At 44.4% G+C, this 25,066-nt stretch overlaps 1 protein-coding gene across 4 annotated transcripts in view; it reads right to left on the minus strand.

Moving 5' to 3' along the window:
• Window positions 1-25,066, minus strand: part of LOC126281600 (semaphorin-2A-like) — a 944,484-nt gene that overhangs the window by 139,239 nt on the left and 780,179 nt on the right. For all 4 annotated transcript variants that reach the window (XM_049980701.1, XM_049980702.1, XM_049980703.1 and 1 more), the window contains 2 exons: window positions 24,842-24,949; window positions 5,452-5,722 (listed from right to left, as the gene is read on the minus strand). In XM_049980701.1, the coding sequence (XP_049836658.1) occupies window positions 5,452-5,722; window positions 24,842-24,949 (379 nt within the window). The remainder of the gene's footprint in view (window positions 1-5,451; window positions 5,723-24,841; window positions 24,950-25,066) is intronic.

The following is a 25,066-nucleotide window of genomic DNA, read 5'->3' on the forward strand; positions in this document are numbered from 1 at the left end:
GGACCTTCACCTGGAATATCGGCTAGATACCATCTTGCAGGTATTCCAAAAACTCTCCACACGACTATACAGAAACACGAGACACTCGCGTAACCCGTTTATCCTTTCTCTGGGTAACTACGACCACAACCATAGATGGAAACATAATAGACCAAAAACACTATTAGCACGAAACTAAACATCTATGGTCCATAGCACGCTAACATGACGGTACTGGCAAGCCCCTGCAACTCAGCTACTACTGGCAACCCCAGATGCTTAACCCGCCGAAATACCGGCAATCGCAGGGAAACCGTACTGCACACAGCACGCAAACCAGCCACACACTCCCCCCACACTGTGAGCTGATCTATGACCGATCGCCCACTAATATATGACGACAATGAAATCTTTCAGGGACGCAGCAGCAGCAGATCCTGGAACGAGCGCCAGCAACGACAACGGTAACGATGCACGATACCTCGCACTAACATAACCACACCTTGCATGCGCTGTCGCAGCTAGCAATCCGCTACTGCCCTTACTACCCGTCCTACTGTCGCAGAGGTTTTTTCCCTTGGCGCTTGCCTTGGCACTTTTTTCCCTCTGCCCTTAAAAACCGCTACCCTTCAATCGCTTTCGACCACTTCTATCTCCTGATGGACCATGTAAATGAGTAATCTTACCCAGACGCATGGATAACATCACAGCCTGCATCCTGTGACTCCTGATTCTAAAACTAACATGTTATACGGAGGTGACAGTAGAACTTTTGGTTTGGTCACCACGTTGGTGCGGGCGTGGAGGGGCCCCATCCTATATGTGATGGTCTCTACCTACCACGTTCATATATATATATATATATATATATATATATATAATTGAGGTGTACAGTCAGCGGTAGGGCGGAGGAGGCAAGCCGGGTAGGGGTCAAATACAGAGGCTTGGCCATGGTGTTTCTATCCTTTACCACCGAAGTGGGCTGTTTTTTTTTTTTAAATCAACAAATACAAGGGAGCCATATGCCAAAAAATATGACGATAATTTGAACCGAAAGGAGCCATCTTGCCTGCTGGGATCACCTTATCGGAGCGGGCGAACAGTAAGAGGCGGTCGTCATTTCAACGTACATCACCAGTCCGTCAGAGTGCGGCGAGGTCGCTACCCTCCGTCAAAGATTGTTTTTGTTACGGTATTGGGACCGTAGAAACAGCATGTCTGCAGTTCAACTTCTTCTCACACCCACCACACCCCAGCTTGGCGATGGGTCCATGAATGACGACCCCAAATAGTTAGCAGAAAGGTTCCGATATTGCGTTATGTTCGGCAAGACCACGAACTCGTCCATCATGTAATGCCACAAATCGAAGACTTCCTTTTCGCCGTCGCGCTACATGTAGTGTATCGCCATTTCTTTTACCCAACTGACCGCGTTCACCCGGGTCACCGGGAAAAAGACGGCGTCGGGATGAAAGAGGTCCAGGGGCACTGTCGGAGCAAAGGGATGGCGTAGGAGGAAAGCCAGTATCAGTTTCCAGCACTCTCGTGTGGGGCCACCATTTAGTCTGTGTTCGTGCGTGTCTACCATCGTGTAGCGGGAACACATGGGATCGTCAGTTAGGTCGGACATTCCTCGTTAGTGACCTCATACAACGTCGACCGCACGAAAGTGGCCAGGCAGGGCGCGTGGATGGCTCGCCAAAGTGTGGGTGGCTCGCCAAACCAGGGCCCAGACGACCATGGGGTGTCGTACAACGTCGTTGTAATCAATCTTTGTTGTCGAATTCCGTGTCTCCGGTATAGCTCCCAACATATAGGTGTGCTACAGGACAAACGTCCTAATATGAGATATTGGGGGCAACAAATGTCCAACACGTCATGATGCTAGGAAGAATGCCAGAATCTCCGCATTGAGCGAAGGTACAGCGCCAGTGCTCTGTGCTTGACGTGAGTGAGTCCAACACTTCCTTTGTGGGAGGGTAAAGTAAGAGTAACAAGTCTTAAAAACTGCGCCAGCGTTCACCACGTGTCCGAACAATGCCTACATCCGGGAAGCCATCATGTCTGTCATCGATAATATGTGAGCATAATGGTTAAATCGTCCGCCCCCGGTAACTGAGTGGTCAGCGCGACAAAAAGTTAATCCTCAGGGTCCGGGTTCGATGCCCGGCTGGGTCGGAGATTTTCTCCGCTCAGGGACTGGGTGTTGTGTTGTCCTAATCATCATCATTTCATCCCCATCGACGCCCAAGTCGCCGAAGTGGCGTCAAATCGAAAGACTTGCACCAGGCGAGCGGTCTAAGTGACGAGAGGCCCTAGTCACACGACATCTATTTCTTTATGGTTAAATCGAGAAGCCATGTACACATTGACGTAATTGACGTACGGAGTTCGTTGCAGAATATCCAACGGTCTAAATTTGTTGAGGTGAGCCTGTGTGATGAGTGGTTGTAAGACCTTACGATAGAGGAAGGCCACCGTACGTTGTATTTGTCGATGGCACGATATCCCTAAACATTTCAGCACTGCGATTTTTGTCAGGTGTACAGCCAGCTCTGCAGGTATGTCTCGTCCGACCTCCACGTAGGTTGGTCACACTACCAGCACCGCCCCACACTGTTGCCATACGTATTTCGTCACCAGTCCGTGCTAAGAGTGTCGCATCATTGGCATACGCACCACATCGCAAGGTCACGGAGCGGACGTTAAGACCTTCCAAGAGTCGCCGCAGTTCGTGAAGGGCGGGTTTGAGGGCAGTGGCGAATAACATGGCGGTAATAGAACAGCCCTGTCTCACGGACTTGTTCACACAGACGGGGGCGGACCGACAGCCGTTAATCGTAATCTTCGTGACCGCCCCATGGATCAAACGTAACAGAACAGATATCGTCACGCGCGGGATTCCGATGTGTTCCGTTACTGCACCCAGGAAACGGTGTTCGTCGCAATCGAAAGTATGGTCACAATCCAGCGCAAGAAGTGTGTTGTGGAGATGGCGTGTCTGAATCTGTAGGTGCTCAAAGTCGCAAACACGTTAAGTGTTGCCTCCGATGCAGGTTTGATAAGTGCGAATGGCCGCCATCATCGCAGATTTGAACCAATCACGGAGGATGTGTGTAGTAGTCTGTGTTTAGCATTGTCAATGGGTGAAAATCAAGTGCGCGACAGCATCCTCCAGGTTTGGGCACCGGAATCAAGAGGCCCTCAGTGAATTCAGATGGCACTTGAAAATCGGGGTCCAGGAGTTCTCTGTACATTCTGACTCAGCCATATTGGGCCCATAGGATCAAAGATAAAATTCAAGAGGTAGTCCGTCAGCGCCTGGCGTTTTCTTGCGAGCACCGCACAACATAGCCTCTCGCAGCTCTTCCAAAGTCACCTCCGACAAGAGAGTAGCATCATCTTATGGATTCCGAGAGACATGTAGGTCGGATGTCGGATAGGGCTTCGCTGACGCCTACATCCATGTGGTACTCTCGCTGGTAGAGTAGTGTATATGATTGTGTGAACGTTCGGACGATAACCATTTCCGTTTCATCTCATTGTCCATCCTCCTTCTCGACCTCCGTAGTGAGCTGCCTCTTGCGCCTTTTCCTGTCTTGAACGATACGGTGGAGGAAACATCCTTCTCCACTGACATCGTCAGTTGTCCTCGCCCGCACTCGCACACCCAGAAGCCGTATCTTTATCGTTATGCGCCGTTTCTTATGGCGCTTCAGCGATTTCTGTTTACACTGTCTCACCTCTGTGCCCGGCGTGTTCTTCAAGTTCCACCGTAATATCAACTTTTCGTTGCAGCGGTGCATGCGCTCCGTCTGGGCCCGACGAGAGGGTAACAGCGGCATCGGCGCTAGAAGACGTTGGGGACTTCTCAATAACTGTTGCAGGGGCCTCCAAGGCTTGTATCAACACAGAAGGGTCGTCATACACAGCTGGCGTCTCCCATCCTGCTGCCGCAGCATACGTAATCGGCATAGCGGTTGCTATCGGTGGTCGGATCTGATCGCGATCGGGAGATACGAAGGTATACGGTGGTGCAGTTCAGTACGGACTTGTCGCACCCAGTTAAGGACGGGGGAAATTTCGAAGATATTCCATTTTTCGGCCGTATGGCTGAGGACTGTATCAGTGAGTCAGGAGCAAGGGTGACCAATCCGCTGGAACTTCAAATGGCAGTTCGAACACTCGCACATTTTGTGTTCCCAATCCAGTACGTTCAAGTGTAACCACAACCACGTTTCCGTCAGAGTCTGTAACCTTCCGTTGAGCGTCTGAGAACTTTGTCACAGGCCTCATCGTCAGTGAAATCAAGAAACACAACGCTACAGACGATAGAGAATTGGATACCCAGCAGCTCTTTCGGGTCAACAGGTACCACGAAAAACCTCTTTACTTCGTGGGTCTTGGGTGCAGAGTACGTTGAGTCGAACTGCAGCTTGATCGTGGCTTTCCGATACAAAAGAGCCATGGGATGTCAGCAACGCAACTGTGACACTTAACACTAGCGCGGTGGCGCGGTGAACAACAACAGATCCGAAAACGCAACATGGAGTGGCCGAGAGGTACCCGAATGCCGACTGAGCTACCCGACCACGTCGCACGACCCGTCCACACAGCTTTACTTTCGCCAGTATCTCTTGAGTCGTGCTTGGGTAGCTCAGTCGGTAGAGCACTTGCCCGCGAAAGGCAAAGGTTCCGAGTTCGAGTCTCGGTCCGGCACACAGTTTTAATCTGCCAGAAAGTTTCGAATCAGCTGCAGAGTGAACATTTCATTCCCCAGCACAAAGAAAATTGCTAGAATTTAATATGGCGTCCCTTCAGAAAACGTGTGTGCTGTTATTCGATCACTAACTGCTGTAAGACTTCACATCATTCTACAGCGTTGCAGCCATTCATCCAAATCCTGAATCCGGCGAATCTACGACGAGCGCTTCTACTATGCTAAGCGGTCACCATCATCTGGAAAAGGGAGGTCAGTGTATTTCATGTCCCTACAGTGAGATATGACGGATGTGCATGTCTCCACCAGCAATCTCGCCGAATTTGATCTGTCACGAATGGATTCCGTGACAGGTCTTTCTAATGCAAGGAAAACAACCATGGTTTGTGGACGTTGACTTCCCTAAAATGGACTGGCCTGTTCAGTAGCGCCAACCTGATGACAATGGAGCACCCGTGCGGTCAGTTAGAACATCGACTTCGCTCCAGTTCCAGAGTCCATCATTACATTCTCTGTTCCCATCAGAATTCGAGCCATCATGAAGGCGAAGGATGGACACATCCCATATTGATTCGCGCCAATAGGCGTGCAAAAGCTTTTGATCAGATACTGTATCAACCGCAACTTTGCCCACGTGCGGAGTATATGGTGAAAAAGCAGAGGAGACGTAGGGAGATGAGAAGGAAATTGTGTATCAGCCACGCAGCAGAACGACTGAGAAAAAGTGCGAGTTCAAAATGGGTAGTACTCACTGTCGAGCCATTTGGAGTCGTACTTGAGGGTCCTCTTGAAGGAGAACTCGCGGCGGCCGGTGGTGAGGTTGTGCAGGTCGGTGCGGAAGATGACGGTGTCGGCCTTGGTGAACTCGGCGTTGGTGCCGCTGTAGAGGCCCGGCAGGCCGCCCGGGTTGCCGCGCTCCACCCACACCGCCGTCGAGTTGTCCGCCGGGTCGTACGGGCACTTGGCCACGCCCGTGCCCACGCCGGGCACGTAGTCACGCCGCGACAGGTGCGTCAGGTTCGCCTGCAAAGAGCGAAATCAGCTGTCTGCAAAAGCTAGCCGTTGGACGTAGATTTTCATGTTACGTTCTCTTCCTACGGTAGAGAACTGTAGATTAATCAGGAATTTAATGTTTTCCATATGCCCAGTCAGTTTACAGTTTTCTTTGTCTAACAGAGTCTTCCAACAACCCGGTAAAAGCGAATGAATGGCTCTGAGCACTACGTGACTTAACTTTTGAGGTCATCAGTCCCCTAGAACTTAGAACTACTTAAACCTAACTAACATCATACACATTCATGCACGAGGCAGGATTCAAACCTGCGATCGTAACGGTCACGCGGTTTCAGACTGTAGCGCCTAGAACCGCTCGGCCGGTAAAAGCGATTTAAAATACGGCAAAAATGCAGGTTCTCTTTTTTGGTAGAAAACTGTTTTAAAAAAATATCTGTATTTACATGGATTGCTAGCCATTAACTTGCAATACTAGGAACGACAGCAAATAATGAAATTTTACATATTGTGAATATACCAGGAGTTGCTGAGCCGCTGGACTCATAGAACAGCGCTGCGAGAGGCACGCTGACACTACACTGCACCCATCGAAGTACTGTAAATTATGTGAATAAAGTAATGCTACCCGAAAACCGCTCAATCACTTTGTACTGCCCCTTGACACTATGGAACTTGCTCGGCCTCCTGACGAAATATGGCTTAAGATTGTCCAACGACGATAGCTTCCTGCTAACATAGCGTCACCAGCGCATAAGCTTATAGTACTACTGAACCTTTCTGATGAATCGTTCATAAACTTTAAGAACATTGTACTTCCTGTTAAGCTTTCTCGATGGAAAATCGACGTTACTTTCGTTTCTGTACAACATTTGCAGCTCTGTATAACATGGTGGGCTCTCTTGCAACTATTTCATCGACGGCAGAAGACGTGTCGAGACCGCAGACTTCGTATGTTTATCGGTCGCGCCACAAGCTGCGGTGTGACTATGTGACTGTCTGCCAAGGCACTCGGCCACTGGGGAACTAAGAAAATAGCCGCATTGGGGGCGAAAATCCTTTGTTTTCGGGCAGCTGCTTCAAACAAGTCGGATTCTGCTTGTGACATCACTCCGCTAGACTGGACTTCGTCGAAATCGTCGCCTTGTCATGCTGTACTGCCACAGGACTTTTGACTGCGTCAGCTGCGCTGGATATCTGAGGTAGCATGGCCGCGTCCTGTGGAAGACTCTGGACATGCACATATTATTATTAACTAATAGACACTGATCTTCTGGAACTTCACATACCATTTCCTCCTACTTCGTTTATTTTATTGTGCAGTTCTAATTTAATCCCGGATATTATGATCCGGTGACTTAAGCTGTACTGAAATGAAATGAAATGATCATACAGTATTGACGGCCGAGAGGCCCCTTCCAAGGAAGTTCAGCCGCTGGGTGTAAGTCTTATTTCAGGTGGTGCCACACTGGGCAACTTGCGCGTCGGTGATGACTAGACAATGATGTGGGCAACACAGCACCCAGTCCAAGGATGTAGAAAAGCTCAACCCGGCCGGGAATCGAACCCAGGCCCGCTGCTTGGTATGCAAGTACGTTATCACTCAGCTAAACAGGCGGACTTAACCTTTATTAATGTTTACTTACAGTAAATAACATAACTTTAAAACTATTTATTTACTGCCGTAGGTTATATCTGATCCTTTTTAGTAAAATATTCTTTGATCGAACCCCATGTTTGTGAAGATACTCCATATGATCATATTTTGCTTAGCAGTCGTACTGTATCGAATTCACAAATGCCTCAATAGATTCAAATAACAAAATGGTACAATGTCTTACTCTTGTCCAGACAAAATCATTGCTCTTGTAAACTGAAAAATAATGATGGCGTTTCTATTTGACGTTGAAACATGGCCTTTTCTACCGTAAAAATCCATTTTTCAGTCAAGACGTTTTTCAACTTAAACCTGGAGTTTCTTCGATGTTACATTGCGATTTTGATCATGATATATAGCACTCGACGAAAAGCTGCCAGTTTTCACTATTATCATTGGCACATACTCTGATTTTCAAAGCATGACCTCAGCCGTGGTACTCTGCTATCATTTGTTGGGATTTAATACTTCCCCAAGCTTCCAACAGCGAACCTGCTTCCCAAATTGTCTACTAGATAACATAGCCTCACCCTACAGTATGGGGAGAAATACCGTGTATGCTATCTGCTTCCTTACCGTCTATAGCGTGAAAGTATGTTTTTTTTACTGCAGCTATTAGCTTATTCAGTTCCAGAATTCGTCCAACCCTGCATTCACCTAAATGTTTTCAGGAAATCGTGAAAATATATTACACAGGCTAGCTCATACATCACGCTAATAATCGGATCCTGCCTCAATCACACCTTGCCTTGTAGGCTAGAGCTTGACTTGTGCAGATCCTTCATTAATTGCAAGCAATAAGGAAAAAATTACCGTGTTTTTTCAAGTCACTCTGACACTACATTGATGCCAGTCTTACCTGTCTGGTAAGGGCTGATTCGGGTAAGAGAAGAAACGAGTTTGTGAGGATGAATGTAAAAGAAAACAGTAATTGAAAATTAAGTTGTTATTAAAGCAGTTCATAACAGTACGATTATTTGTTTTCATAAGCATCTCTGTTAAGTTAGGAGTAACTGCTCTGACTGCTGTCTAGGCTACGTTTTGGTTATTACAAAAAAAAGGTTGATTGTTTTTACTGTTAAATTAAAATGTACTTAAGAAAGAGAGTTCTTCTTTCAGGTTTGAGAATGCAAAATGGCAATGACAACATGTCGGAGCTTCGAGGGAATGAGCATCATTCTTATATTTTCCTAATTTTAAATTGTAGTAGTTTACAAGAAAAACAGCTTTTGCATGCTGCACATTAATTAATATTTTATTTATGTAGTCAGACGTGTTTCATCTTTGTAACAATACGTCTAGGTGTCCTGGAATGCTACATGAATTTTTTCGTTATCTTATATTGGTTGCTGATCTAAAAGTTGCTCTTGCAGGAAAAATTAACAATAAAAAACTTTCATGAGCTGATTTTAAATCTAAAACCAATATGTGGCAACAAAAAAGTCATGTACTATTCCACGATACAATTGAAGATGTTAAAAAGGATCAACACGCCTGGATGCATAGGTAATACGTATAAATATTAATGCGCAGCACACAAATGGCGATTTTCTAGTGAACTACTGCAATTACGATCAGCTGCTGCAAAAATTGTCACCATAAGAGACTTGTTTAACAATTTTGTCAGCAGTCTGATTAGATAGTTTAGGGTTCTGTGTTGTTGCGAGCGAAACACAGTACCTGAGAGTTTATGAACTTACACTTAATTCTTCTCTGATGCTGTACAAGTCACGCTCCGCAATTAAATCTTAATGTTGTTTCAACAAATAAAGTTAAGAAATGCCTGTTTTTGTCAGCCATCGTCCACACTTGCGCTTTTTTGGAGGTAGGTTTATCATCGGGATATTAAATGTGAATGGTATTCTTTTTAAAGACAAATTGTGGTGATGAACTTCTTACGGCGTCGAAGAAATAATCTCAGCTAGTCTTATCTTAGCGGTGTAACGTCGTATGGGATATATGAATGCGACTGGAAGTGGGACAATGCAGAGAAAATGTTAATCTAGTTTTGACCTTGGCATTATATTAAGTTTAGATTTTGGAATCACATTTGTCTGTAGGTATTATAGTAAGTCTGCTGGAAGGGCACAATTCCACGTCATTATCGGGAGCGGACCGGTGCATCTTCGAGGAGTTGCTTCCAATTTAGAGAGCAGGTGTTGAATGATTAATGAGCTTGTTTGGTTCTGATGTCTGGTGAAATAAGATAAATGCATAGTCTGTCGCACCAGTTAAACCAGACGCTATACCAAGAGACGTAAGAGGCGACACGTACGGACCGGCAAGTAGCAGGGCTGGCGCTAATGAAATCTTCTAGAAGCGAAGGTTATATTATGCGAACAAGAACGAACGTTCGTTGTAAAGTACAAATGTCAGTGTGTTAATACCTACCGACTCTCAGGATCAAAGGAAATTTATCAGCGTACTGAAAGCATGTTAATGCTGTCCAATGTACAGGTACAATGTCAAGCTGTAATGAACGTAAGTGCTTAAAAGTGTCGCTTCCAGTTCATCAAGCTCATCAAAAGCTCCGGAACGCTTGTAACTTAATTCACCTTTCAAAAAGATTAGTCGACCAAACTAATAGTGCAGCCAGAGTAGTAGCAAATTAACTCGTACCTCAATTTCACGTTCACCGTGGGCGATGGGAATCTTGGCCATTCGTGCAAATGCATTTGTAGCAGTTGCAGCTCAGTAAAGGAACAGTCGATTTTACTAAAGAATTTTTGTGCTTTCATCAACGCGCACATTACTGTTTAACAACAATCATATACACAAGTATACAGCACTCATCCTCACAAACAATTCTACTTCCGTCTGCTGTTAGGAGTATTCGAGTTCTGGTGTGGTCGTATTGTCCCAAATGTAGCGACTTCTCCTGTACATTCACGCCAAGCTCGTTCTTCAGAATTCCAAGTACAGTGCTTTTCATATGGTTATAACTGTAGGCACTCTTTTTCCTTCGTTACTGCGTATTCTCTGGACCTCAATAGGATTGTGAAAATCACATGATTTCGCTGTGTGTCCAGAAAGTCACTAACTTTACTCGGCGTACACGAAAACAGATGGCCGAGCGGTTCTAGGCGCTTCAGTCCGGAACCGCGGGACTGCTACGCTCGCAGGTTCGAATCCTGTCTAGGGCATGGATGTGTGTGATGTCCTTAGGTTAGTTAGGTTTAAGTAGTTCTAAGTTCTAGGGGACTGATGACCTCAGATGTTAAGTCCCATACTGCTCAGAGCCACGAAAACAGATTTCCTTTCACGTATTTAACATGTGCAATATCATCCCAGGACAAAATTAAATATCTTTTCTTCCACCTGTTCTGACCAGGGTTGAGTCAAGATATCAACTAATAGGGAGAAGCAGCTGTTAAGGATTACTTCTATTGGAATTAAGTTGGGCGAACTTGCGTTCCTTGTTAGATGATTTAAAAAAGATGTATATAATTGGTATAAAGAGATTTCTTTCTTTCTGTTCTTCCATTATCCAGTCCGTCCATAATGTTCCGAGACTGCTTTTATTTCTGTCGATAAGAGGCGTCAATGCAGTAAGTGCGCTGATAGTTTGAACAAATAACTGTAAACAACGGATGTGCATTCGAGCAGTCACTTCCGAGCAGGCAGTGTGAAGTGGAGAACGCGCGAAAGTAGTGTGCGAAGTCCTCGTATTAAAAATCGCAATGAAGCAACATCTATAAATCAATTAGTCAAAACACGTTTTGAAAAAGAGAAAAATATGTCTGAAGTTCGTCCCGCACACCTTGTCTCCCGGGAAAAACAAAAAAAACACTGCTGGGACACTTGCCGCGGCTTGATTGAAATGTAAAACGAGCACAGATTTTTCGCGGAAAGAAAACATCACACGTGTTGACACCTGATGTTATCAGTACGCACCTTCCACGTAAGTGCAAAAATTTACATCAATAGTCAACGCTTGACGACATAGCCGACATACAAGGCAATGTGTCGCTCTAGGCGGACAACGCCAATGAAGATAAGGTCTTTCCGACAGTTTCGAATTGTTGTTTAAACTTTCTGGGCATTGTACTCAAGTTGGACTGCGGAGACTATGTAGAACGTTTGAAGCATTAAGGCCTAAATCAGGCTTCCTAGAAGCGAATTTGAACAGGCGTCCTCCCGAATGACAGTCCAGCGTATTATCATTGCAACACCTCGCTTGTTTTCATCCATACAGGTCAAGTACAGGAGTTCAGCCGACATCGAATCCCGTGGGTCCACGTATTTCACCTCCCCTCCTCCGCACACCCCCTTCTTGTGGTACAATTGTTAATGTGATTTTTTACGAACTATATCTACGTCTCAATATTTCACTCTCTCCCAGGGCAATAAAAGAGCCCACAGTTAGGGGAGACGAAGGGGGTTCGTCCAGTCACAACTGGGTCAACAGAGACAAAATTAGGTCGCAGACAATGTTAAAATAAACATGCTAACATGCTGATTCGCCATCACTGTACCATGAATAAATGGTCCCAGGTCACAGTACTAAAATCAATCCAAAAATATCAAGGTCCCACCTCCAGCCAGAACCTCACCATTCACATACTTCGGGTTAATTGCCTCATTGGACTGTCGGTGTACACGAAGAGAGGAAATAGACGGTCGTCGGATCACATTTATTCAGTCGGGTACTCCCTATTTTCTGTGTCGTTTTGCTTTATACTGAGGTGACAAAAGTCATGGGATACTTCCTAATATTGTGTCGAACCCCCCCTCTCCCCTTTTCCTTGGCGTAGTACAGTACCTTGACTTGGCATGGACACAAAAAGTCAATGGAAGCCCCCTACAGAAATACTGAACCGTGCTGCCTCTACAACCGTCGATAATTTGCGGAAGTGTTGCCGGTGCAGGATTTTGTGAACGAACTGACCTCTCGATTATGTCTCATAAATGTTCATGAGATTCCCGTCGGGCGGTATGGATGGACAAATCATTCACTCGAATGGTGCAGAATGTTTTTCAAACCAAACGCGAACAACTGTGGCCATGTAACACAGCGCTTTGTCATCCTTAAAAATTCCGTCGTTGTTTGGGAATACGAAGTCCACGAATGACGGTGAATAGTTTTCAAGTAGCCGAACATAACCATTTCCACAGTTAGACCAGATGACCCAGACCAGCACAGCCCACATCATTACAGCCCACACGATTATGGAGACTCCGCCAGCTTGCACACGATGTCTCGTTGACAACATGGGTCCATGACTTCTTCGGGGTCTGAGCCATGTTCGGACACTACCATCAGCTCTTACCAACTGAAATTGGGACTCAACTGACCAGGTCACGGTTTTCCAGTCGTTGACGTCCAACCAGTACGGTCACGAACCACAGGAGAGGTGCAGCAGTCGATGTCGTGCTGTTAGCAAAGTCACTCGCGTCGGTCGTCTGCTGCAGTAGCCCGTTAGCGCCATATTTCGCAGCACTACTCTAACGGGTGCGTTCGTCGTACGTTTCAAGTTGATTTCTGCGATTATTTCACACAGTATTGCTTGTTTGTTAGCACTGACAACTCTACGCACATGTCACTGCTCTCCGTCGTTTACAGAAGGACACTGCGTTGTCCGTGGTGAGAGGTAATGCCTGAAATCTGGTATTCTCGGCCCACTCTTGACACTGTGGATCTCGGAATATTGAATTCCCTAACGATTCCCGAAACGGCATGTCCCATGCGTCTATTTCCAGCTACCAATCTGCTTTCAAAGTCTGTTGATTCCCGCCGTACGACCATAATCGCGTCGAAAACGTTTTTACAAGAATCACATGAGTACAAACGATTCTTCCGTCAGTGCACTGCCGTTTTATATATTGTGTATGTGATGTATATATGCAAACCGCTGTCCCATGGCCTCTGCCACCTCAGGGTACGTACTATTGCGTGCAAGGGCCTCTCGCGAGAAACGCGACACCAGATTTCGGTTACAAGCAGTTCCCTTCGCAATGTTCGCTCTGAAATTTATTGAGATGTATCTACGTTTACTAACAAGCATTTTCTGTAAGGGTTTAAAACATGTACTCATTGACAGAACGTCTCTTCGATAACCAATCTCTGTCAGATAGCGTCTTCCACGACCACTGTTCATACGCAGTGTTGCGTGGATGACAGTGGTACACCATTCCCTGTAGAAACGGTGGACAGCCCCACCAAGATATCGGGCAACTAGATTCACGGTGTGGTCAAGTGAACGTCCAACCACGATAGTTTCTTTCTGCCATTCTGTTAGACCTGCATGGCGGCCCCTTTTAATTCGCTGATTCCATAGAATCACAGCGGCAATATATCAACAATCGGATTACAAAAATTAAGACGGAAAAAGAAAAAAAATTGGTTCAAGTGCTTCAAATGGCTCTGAGCACTATGAGACTTCTGAGGTCATCAGTCCCCTAGAACTTAAAACTACTTAAACGTAACTAACCTAAGGACATCACTCACATCCATTCCCCGAGGCAGGATTCGAACCAGCGACAGTTGCGGCCACGCCGTTCCAGACTGTTGCGCCTAGAACCGCTCGGCCACTCTGATCGGCAGAAAAAATTCCCAGTTTGAAAGCAAACGGTGAAAAACGTGAAAAATACTTAGTTTAGACGTAATCTCTTTTTAACTAAATTTACCTCGTACAGAGTTTCTTCTGTGAGTAGTATCTGCTACAGTTTCCAAAGCCTCTTGCTGGACTGAAATCGCTTATCAATGACAAATTTGTTAAAATGTGAGAACAAATAGAGAACAGAGAACCCTAATTTAGGGAAGAGAGTGAATGTCCCATCAATTCCTACTTCTGAACCACCAGTTTATCCATTGCGAAATACTTTTTGTACCCAGAGGCGTTTTACTGATGATATAATGTTTATGTTTTAAAATCCAGCCCTAATTTAGGGAACAGAGTTCATGTCCCATCGCCAGCCTGAGTGGCCGAGTGGTTCTAGGATGTATGTGATGTCCTTAGGTTAGTTAGGTTTACGTAGTTCTAAGCTCTAGGGGACTGATGACCTCAGCAGTTGTCCCATAGTGCTCAGAGCCATTTTTTTGAATGTCCCATCAATTCCTACTTCTAAACCATCAGTTTTCCATTGCGAAATACTTTTTGTACTCAGAGGCGTTTTACTGATGAAATAATGTTTATGCTTTAACATCCAGCCCTCTTCTGAGATAGATTTTCATTCGTGCCCCCAAAAATTAGGTAGCATTTCTGAGTTATTGTTTCACCCCCTACATGGAAATCAATAAGAAAACTCGCTCTTTCATCAGAGAAGCCATGTGTAATAACCTCCTCGGGACATGAAATATATTCATGGGGCATGTTGTACAGGATGAATAAAATAAAACTGGTCTTCATTTTTGGTGCAATGCATCCAGCACATATCCACTCGTTTCATCGCTAGTTCTTTGCTTGCATTTCGTGGTAGGCCAACGTTTCCTTCAATGTAACTCATCGGCACACGAAAACAGTTGAATACTTATGTCGCAGCACTCATCGGTTATAATGTAAGACCTCAAACAAGTAAGGCATGCACAATATTCGGTAACCGTGACAAACGCATACAAGCAAGCTTACCTGTACAATTCCATCTTTCAAATTAATGTACTTTCAAAAATAAAATGAATCCCACTGAAGATAACACAGAGTTATCCAAACATGTTTGGATAAAGAAATAAAAAAGAAGAAATATGGTGTTTTGAATAGCGCTGCATTTTAAAACCCAAATCTATTTCATATAGAACTTCCTGGCTGATTAAAACTGTGTGCTGGACCGAGACTCGAACTCGTGACGATTGCCTTCCGCGGACAAGTGCTCTATCAACTGAGCTACCTAAGCACGACCCACGCCCTGTCCTCACAGCTCTACTTCTGCCAGTACCTCGTGCCCTACCTTCCAAACTTTACAGAAGCCCTCCTGCGAACATTGCAGAACTAGCACTCCCGACAGAAAGGATATTTCGGAGACACGGCTTAGCCACAGCCTAGGGGATGCTTCCAGAATGAAATTTTCACTCTGCAGCGGAGTGTGCGCTGACATGAAGCTGTGAGGACGGGGCGTGAGTCGTGCTTGGGTAGCTCAGTTGGTAGAGCACTTGCCCGCGAAAGGCAAAAGGTACCGAGTTCGAGTCTCGGTCCGACACACAGTTTTAATCTGCCAGGAAGTTTCATATCAGCGCACACTCCGCTGCAGAGTGAAAATATCATTCTATTTCATACACGTTTAACCCCAATTTCCCAAAGCAGAATGCCCTACGTTTCTTAATGTCGTTGCATTTTAGACACATCCGCTTATCCCACGATCTTCAAGAGCAGTTGCTCAGTAGCCGCCTTCTTAACTGCCGAAAACGAAGTAGCAAACTCCTCACAGACCTTCAGTAACTCAGGAAGAATTTTTTAGTGGCGATAAGAAGTCTAAATCGAAGAATTAGATGGCAGCACCGTATGATACAGTCTCAGTAGAAACCACAGGCGGTAGAGAGCGCGCGAACGTCTGCCTCAGAAAGGGCCACCCCGCAGCCGCTGCTGTGTCTCCGACACTCAGCAGCGCAGCCGCCCTAAGTGTGCCAGCAGCTCGACTGTGCGCCCACCACTTCAAGGCGCAGATAATCCACTTTGCTGTATCCAATAATCCTGCACTCACAGGGTCGCTTACTAGCTGATAATGCGTTCTGCTCTGCCGTCTACACAGCGAGGAGGCGAGTTTGAATTTACGAGCCGCCCACATCAGAACAATTAGAGACGGAGCACTAGCTGCTTTACAGAATAATGGACGACTCTGACGTCATATCCTTGAAGAGAGCCAGGGGCCTCAACGAGTCCCGAGTGATCCAGCAAAACCATGCAAAACTAAATTAGGATTTTCGACGGCAGGATGAAGACAAGCTGGCTCCGCAAAGCAGTTGCGCTTGTTAGCCACTACAGCATTGTATTTCGCTTTATACGAAGAATGATCTAGAGAAAAGCCAAAGACTCTAACATCAAATTTTGTCTTTGAAACTGACTGTCGGTAATGGACAGCGTAGAGCCCCCTGCGCATGCACAAATACGTATAGACTAAGCTACACATTAGTTTAGCCCTCACCTCCGTAATCATTTTACTACCTTTTAGATAACTGAAGACAAGGTGTCTTGCAAAAGCTTTGACCACCGTTGGTATAACGAAGTAAAAACCGTCTGATTCATTATGTTCATTTTTACATCGTCGATTTCGACTCGCCGAACATGGCTTCACTCCTAGTACTATGAAAATGGTTCAAATGGATCTAAGCACTATGGGACCTAACATCTGAGGTCATCAGTCCCCTACACTTAGAACTACTTAAACCTAACTAACCTAAGGACATCACATACATCCATGCCCGAAACAGGATTCGAACCTGCGACCGTAGCGGCCGCGCGGCTCCAGACTGAAGCGCCTAGAACCGCTCGGCCGCTTCGGCCGGCCCTAGTACTATGAACTTCAGTGTGTGTGTAAGAATATCAAGTGTGGATGTGTACCATTATATAAAAATTAAATGCAAAAAAATGAACTAACATGGAGATCTAGACTGTTTTATTATTGTCCGACCTACAGTTTCTTCCAGCAGCTGTGCAGTGGCATCCTTTCCCAACAGGAAAGTTAGGCAGTTCGTGGTCATACTTGTGTCAACAGATACCGGTAGTTTTGTAGATGTTCCTTGCAACTTTTCTTGGTGTTTCATTTAAGTGAGTCCGACATTTACCATCTCTGTCAGTCTGCCTCTTCCCTCCTTCTACGCCGGCCGGAGTGGCCGTGCGGTTCTAGGCGCTACAGTCTGGAGCCGAGCGACCGCGACAGTCGCAGGTTCGAATCCTGCCTCGGGCATGGATGTGTGTGATGTCCTTAGGTTAGTTAGGTGTAATTAGTTCTAAAGTTCTAGGCGACTGATGACCTCAGAAGTTAAGTCGCATAGTGTTCAGAGCCATTTGAACCATTGTGAACCTCCTTCTACAGTTTGTTGATACTCTCATCAGTTTGCCTAGTGCTTTTCATTTGCACTTTGCGGTGTGATGTCATTCTCTATCAGGAGGCGATAATGGTGAGGAGTCTTACATACATGGACAGGAAGCTATTTTTGCGCTGAAGAACCAAAGAAACGTACACGTGCCTAATGTGTCGGACCCTTTCGAGCACGCAGAAGTGCCACAACACGACATGGACTCGACTAATGTCTGAAGTAGTTCAAAATGGTTCAAATGGCTCTGAGCACTATGGAACTTAACATCTATGGTCATCAGTCCCCTGGAACTTAGAACTACTTAAACCTAACTAACCTAAGGACACCACACAACACCTAGTCATCACGAGGCAGAGAAAATCCTTGAACCCGCCGGGAATCGAACCCGGGAACCCGGGAGCGGGAAGCGAGAACGCTACCGCACGACCACGAGCTGTGGACGTCTGAAGTAGTGCTTGAACTAATTGACACATGGGTCCTGCAGGGCTGTCCATAAATCCGTAAGAGTACGGGGAAGTAGTGATCTCTTCTGAACAGCACGTTGCAAGGCATACGAGATATGCTAAATAATTTTCATGTCTGGGGAGTTTGGTAGTCAGCGGAAGTGTTGTCCCTCTGCAGTTCTGTACGTGGGGGGTGTCGCATTGTCTTGCTGGAATTGCCCAAGTCCGCCAGAATGCACAATGCACATTAATGGATGCAGGTGATCAAACAGAATGCTTACGAACATGTCACCTGTCAGAGTCGTATCACACGAACTGCACACGCCCCACACCATTACAGACCCATCACGAGCTTGAACAGGCCCCTAATGACATGCAGGGTCTGTAGATTCATGAAGTTATCGCCATACCTAAACACGTCCATCCGCTCGATGCAATTTTAAACGAGGCACGTCCGACCAGATAACACGTTTCCAGTCATCAACAGTCCAACGTCGGTGTTGACTGGCCCAGGCGAGGCATAAAGCTTCGTCACATGCAATTATAAAGGGTACCCAAATCGTTGAATGGTTCGCACGCTGACACTTGTTGATGGCCCAGCATTCAAATCTGCAGCAATCTGTGTAAGGGTGCAGTTCTGCCACGTTGAACAATTCCCTTCAATCGTCGTTGGTCCCGTTCCTGCTGGATCTTTTTCCGGCCGCAGCGATGCCGGAGATCTGATATTTTACCGGATTCCTGATATTCAAGGTACACTCGTGAAATCCCCACTTCATCGCTACCTCGGAGATCCTGTGTCGCATCGCTCTTGCACCGACTACAGCACCACGTTCAGACTCAACTAAATCTTGATAACCTACCATTGTATCACAGTAACCGAGGTAGCAACTGCGCCAGACGCTTGTTGTCTTATATAGGCACAGCCGACCGCAGCGCCGTATTCTGCCTGTTTACGTATTTCTGTATTTGAATACGCATGTATATACCAATTTCATTGGCGCGTCAGTGTTTTATGCCACAGAAGCCCTTAATTTCTCCACAAATGTCAATTACGCCCAAGAAACGAAGTCATGTGCACCTTACTGTAAATTTTTGTTCTGTTTTAATTAGTACTACAACCATATGTGTATCGTGTTTTTATGGCAAAGATACGCAAATATTGCGTTCCTCTAAAAGTGTGCAGACAACCGCTTAAAAACCACGTTTAGTCAGGTGATTCTCATCAAAAAATTTGTAAAACCTTTGTCATGCTCACAATGTAAGTTAGTATGTTTGGCTGATTATATCAGTTCATTTAGCTTAAGAGAGGTGCAGAATTGTATTACGGGAGGTATTAGTGTCAAACTCTTTGCTGTTGGATCGAGGGAACAACCAGGACCAATCTCATTTTTCAGACTTCAGATTGCAGGAAGGCTCTAAGAAAATTTCACTTTCCCAAACAATAGTCTGTTTACAAGGACGTCTACTATTTCGAAAAACAATGCAGTTAGTCAAAACACTTTTTTTTCAAGAAAGAGTTTTGTCTTTTTTTTCACGTGGAATTTCATTTTTCCCCAACAGTTTTTTTTTTTTTTTAATTTCGGATAAGAACATTAAATTTCCCGAAACAGCTTACTAAATTTTCCAGAGAAGACAATTTCTTTAGCTATGAGATAATGCCGTTGACGGCGATTTTTGGGAGAATAAGGTACGACGGAAGAGGGAGGATGAAGTACCAAAACGTAAACAGTCACTGAAATACGTATTTATATATACCAGCAGCTCCCGTATAACTTTTATTGCAATGTCTTGCCGGTGTCGAACTGTGTAGACCATCTTCTGGCAATGGGCGAAAAGTTGTTTTAACATGTTGCTGTCTGATGTGTACATAGTTTCCTTAATAATAACTTAAATAGGCAAAAATCGTGTTTTATATGTCACCCAAACACTTTTCGTAACTGGACGCTTCTGTGCGTTTCTGACATACAATATAAATAAAAATGTTTGTCCACCTACGCCAGCATTAAATCAGAAAAAAAGATGCTCAAACTACTTTCTGACCAATACCAGATGACAGTCAACACAGATCGAGAGCAGTAGCACACTGTAATGAAGTTTGCACAGCAGCCGATGGCGTAAACAAAGGCGTCTCTTATTACAAATTTTACAGCTGTGCAGAACTACCTTGTACAAATATTTCATTGAAACAAAGAAAGGAGAGCAGCGTTTAAGGTACCGGTGCCAGGAGGAGCGCTGTTCGAATATCCCCCCTTCGGCATTCGAAGCACGTGCCCTGTCCCTGATGACCTCAGCGTCACGCCAAATCCTAATCTCCCTTCCTCTCTATCTCTATTTACTCTTCCTTCCGAAAGATGTGCTTATATACATCCTTGACCCGCTCCTACTTTAGACATCCCGAAATTTTTCCTGCACGTAATAGCACTTTTTTTTATTATTCTTAGATTTTATCTGTTACCATTGCTACTGATGTTTAATCTTACAGATATGTTTTCGTGGAGTATCTCCAGTTCATCAAATAAGTCACTGTGTAGCCCAAATTTCATTTCTGAAATTACAGTTTGCTGCATTCCTAGAAATACTTCGAAATTGTTTTCGTACATGTGCCAAACAGGTGCATCGAGTAGTAAAGCAATGTGTACTGAAGTTTCCTTCTGGAGCTATAAAACGATCAATTAGAGCAACCGCCTTTGTACTAGTAACATCTGACATGACCAAAACGAACTGGTTCTGAGGATGGAAATGAATGCTAACACATGTATTTCACGGTTGTATCACATCACTGATATAAGTATATTGAATAAGCAGTAAATGAAGCAAAGGTGAAATTTGGAAAGGGAACTATAGCTAAGAGACAAGAAATAAAAACTTTAATGTGTACCGATGACATCGTAATTCTCTCAGAGATAGCAAAGGACTGGGGAATGCAGCTGAGCGGAAGGAATAGTGTATTGAAAACAGGTTATCAGATAAACACCAACAAAAGTAAATCAAGGGTAATGAAATGTAGCCCGCATCTCGTGGTCGTGCGGTAGCGTTCTCGCTTCCCACGCCCGGGTTCCCGGGTTCGATTCCCGGCGGGGTCAGGGATTTTCTCTACCTCGTGATGGCTGCGTGTTGTGTGATGTCCTTAGGTTAGTTAGGTTTAAGTAGTTCTAGGGGACTGATGACCATAGATGTTAAGTCCCATAGTGCTCAGAGTCATTTTAAACTTTTTTTTTTTTGTAATGAAATGTGGTCGAAATAAATCAGGCGACAGTGAGGGAATTAAAATAGGAAATGAAGGACTAAACCCAATAAAGCAGATTTTCTATTTGAGAAGCATGATAATTGACTATGATCGATGTAGAGAGGACATCAATAACCAGAAAAGCATAAAAAAATAAATGTGTTAACGTCGAATAAAAACTTAAATGCTACGAAATTTTTCTGAGGGTATTTGGAGTATAGTCCGGAACGGGCGTGTAAAGTGGACGATAAACAGTTCAGACATAAACACAACAGAAGATTTCTAAATGTGATGCTACAGAAGAATGATGAAAAGTAAATGAGTGTATCGACTAACTAATGAGGAGATACTGGATCGAACTAGGGAGAGAAGAAATTTATGGCAAAACTTAACTAAGGGAAGAATAGCGGTTGGTTTAGTCTACATAATCTGAGGTACCAAGGAATTATCAGTTTCTTAATGGAAAGAAATGTGTGTGGGGGGAGGGGGGGGCGGGAGGGCGATGGGGATGGGATATAAATTGAAAAGGTAGACCAAAGCTTAAACACTAAAAGTAGATTCCAATGGCTGTTGGTTGCAGTAGTTGTATAGAATGTAAAGGCTTGAACAAGACAGACGAGCATGAAGAGCTGCTAAACCAATATTCTTGCCGAAGACCACAGCAACAGAAACCTGCAAAATTCATCACAAATCCGATATAGCAGTCTTTTAACTTGAGTGCAGAGTAAATTAATTTTGTAAACAACAACGATGTGAAAATGTAAGATTGTTCTTTGTTAGCTCTCTCTCTGTATACAGGTTTCGATTGGTAAAAACAATATATCTAGGGTTACAGAGACACTAGCAGTCCGCCAACTGTTAATATTACGAAATTTCGAGAGCAAAGCAATATTAGATCGGTCACCAACGGTCTATCCGAAGATGAATGCTGGAAAGCAAAACTTTTGGCATACTGAAGCTACCTTATTATAAACTGTCGCAAAAAAGTGTATGTATTACTAAATTTGTGCTGTCGACTGTGTCGGGCAAATGGACGGCCAGCAGCAGTTGATAACTTGCTATCATTGTACGTAAACGGCATGTTGTTACTGTAGGCTGTTAAATAGTAGGCGGAACGTAATTTACATGTTTCTGCGGGCGGTTCGCATCGTGAGGGCCGTGCTGCCGCAGTGCGCTGTCAGTTGAAAACACGGAACTCTCGCTGTAGGGAATACTCATCCGAGCATGCTGCGATATGCAGTAACAACGGAAATATCAGCTTTTATTACGGATAGGCGTTTCTGCTGCTACCACCACATCGGGGTGGCATGTTCGTATTTCGCGGCTGTCCCCTGGGCACCACATTCATGATGTTTAGTTGCTCAGTTTGATGGCGGTGGTGTCATTGTCCGACATACCTATTGATTATACACGAAAAACTCGTTTGCGACGACCATTTGCAGATACGTACGTTTGAATCTTACAAGAGCCGGCGTGAAACGTTTAGAGGCAGCTAACAAGTCACGATAAAATACTGTCGATTTCTATGCTTTGATCATGGTACGATTTGCGTGTGGCAATAAATAAATGAATAGATGATGATTTGGAGAAAGTAGAATAAAAGAGGAAAAAAATTGAAACAGAGAACAACCCCATCTTAACGAATAGAGGTTGCACTTGATCGATGCATCTTCAGGAAGGCCACACGTGTATGCAACTGCAATTTTGTTACCAAGAGCTTTTAATACATGTAAAATGTGTCCCCAGTCATAGACACCTAAACTCTTCTCACACTACCAAGAACAAGCGTAACATATACCGGTACTTTGTCGAAAATTCACATCTCTTATCAACGAACGTTCTATAAAAACTCTCATTTTCCAAAAACCTTATTCCATTAGTTTACAAATTCAAATTTTTGTTACCTTCAATATTCATGCCGTCCAATGAGAGACTTATGGCATCTTCGTTGCACTTCCGCAAGAAGTGGTGACGGGCACACTTTTTCATGCAGTTTAAAATCATCTTTAATGTTTTCAGTGCCAGAGTTTCACTGTAAAAAACACTTCCCAAAACGTCCTATTACGCATTAACGCAGGGGGAACATTCGCACAGTACCAGTTCTGGGCTGTAAGTTGGGGGGCGCAAACTAGAAATGCCTTTTATGGTCAAAATTCACCTCACAGTTTGGGCTACGAAAGGCCTGACATTATACTAATGAAACTTCATTCCCTCATAAAGTCCTTTCCCCTTCTTTCTACATCTACATCTACATCTGCATGGATACTCTGCAAATTACATTGAAGTGACTGGCAGAGGGTTCATCGAACCACCTTCACAATTCTTTAACAGTCCAATCTCGTACAGTGCGCGGTAACAACGAACACCTATATCTTTCCATACGAGATCTGATTTCCCTTATTTTATCGTGGTGGTCGTTTCTTCCTATGTTGGTCAGTGTCAACAAAATATTTTTGCATTCGCAGGAGAGAACTGGTGATTGGAATTTCGTAAGGAGATTCCGCCACTACGAAATACGCCTTTGTTTTAATTATTTCCATCCCAAGACCTGTGTAATTTCAGTGACACTCTCTCCCATATTTCATGATAATACAAAACGTGCTGCCTTTCTTTGAACTTTTTCGCTGCCTTTCTTTGAACTTTTTCGATGTGTTCCGTCAATCCTGTCTGGTAAGGATCCCATACCGCGCAGCAGTAGTCTAAAAAAAGACGGACAAGCGTAGTGTAGGCAATCTCCTTCGATCTGTTACATTTTCTACGTGTCTTGCCAATAAAACACAGTCTTTGGTTATCCTTCCCCACAACTTTTTCCATGTCTTCTTTCCCATTTAAATTTTCCTAATTGTAGTTCCTGGGTATTTAGCTGAATTTACAGCCTTTAGGTGTAACCGAAGTTTAACGGACACCTTTTAGCACTCATGTGGATGACCTCACACTTTTCGTTATTTATTGTCAACTGCCATTTTTCACACCATTCAGATATCTTTTCTAAATCGCTTTGCAATTTGTTTTGATCTTCTGATGACTTTATTAGACGATAAATGACAGCGTCATCTGCAAACAACCTAAGACGGCTGCTCAGATTGTCTCCCAAATCGTTTATATGGATAAGGAGCTACAAAGGGCCTATAACACTACCTTTGGTATGTGATCCATTATCATCTGGCTCAGGACCAGTCTGTAGTATGCTGCAGTGTCTGTAGTATCTCCTGGGGCAGTGTGAGTGTACACCATGGCTTTGAAATCCAACAATGTGAAGACCGCTATCTTGTTCATTGCGACTTCGACTAACACTGTTCTACTGGATGATGTTGACTGCGGAAGCAGAGGTCAGAAATTGGGGTAGGGCTCTGGTCTATATTCAGCTCAGTACGAGGGCACCGCTCTGCTGAGATGGGAGGCGTTACTTCCAGAACTATACCACAAATTAATCAGAGGAATTAGTTCCGTTAATATTATTTACAAGCCAAGCTGGTTCACAGATACAACGAAAACGTATCCTTCATATTGAACACAAGTAACTACTGAAGGTCTCCTTTGTAGTACTCGCAGATACACACATGTTGAGTTACGGTGCTTATTGCCAATGAGAAAATTATCACCCTTATAGAATCACAGTGATCTCACGAGGCTGGGCGATGACTGAATGATAAAATTAACACTCAGCACCAATCAAGATTAAGGCTAAGTAATGTGCTAAACAATTTTTGATTTTGTATGAGTGAGACACAACCAGATGAGATGAATATTAAATTGCCAGTAATGTCATAGTTTTTTGAGGCAAAGTACATGCATTACTCTGTGAAAGTAAAGTATGAAATATATCTGTACTCACGTAAATAACCCAGTCCTTCGGACTGTGTGCATTGGTCCCGCACACATAGAGACGGTTTCCGTTACCCATTGGCTGGATAACGCGTATATGATTGCGGCAGTCGAAGTGCTGTAACAAAAAGAGAGTTTTTTTTAAAAAAAATAGGCAAAATCAAAACTTACCTGCAAAAGGAAAAATGTGTAAGATCGGAGCTCGTTGAATCTATTTAATAAATAGGGCAAAGCT

The sequence above is a fragment of the Schistocerca gregaria genome, chromosome 7 (assembly GCF_023897955.1).
Source record: "Schistocerca gregaria isolate iqSchGreg1 chromosome 7, iqSchGreg1.2, whole genome shotgun sequence".
NCBI classification, from domain to species: domain Eukaryota; kingdom Metazoa; phylum Arthropoda; class Insecta; order Orthoptera; family Acrididae; genus Schistocerca; species Schistocerca gregaria.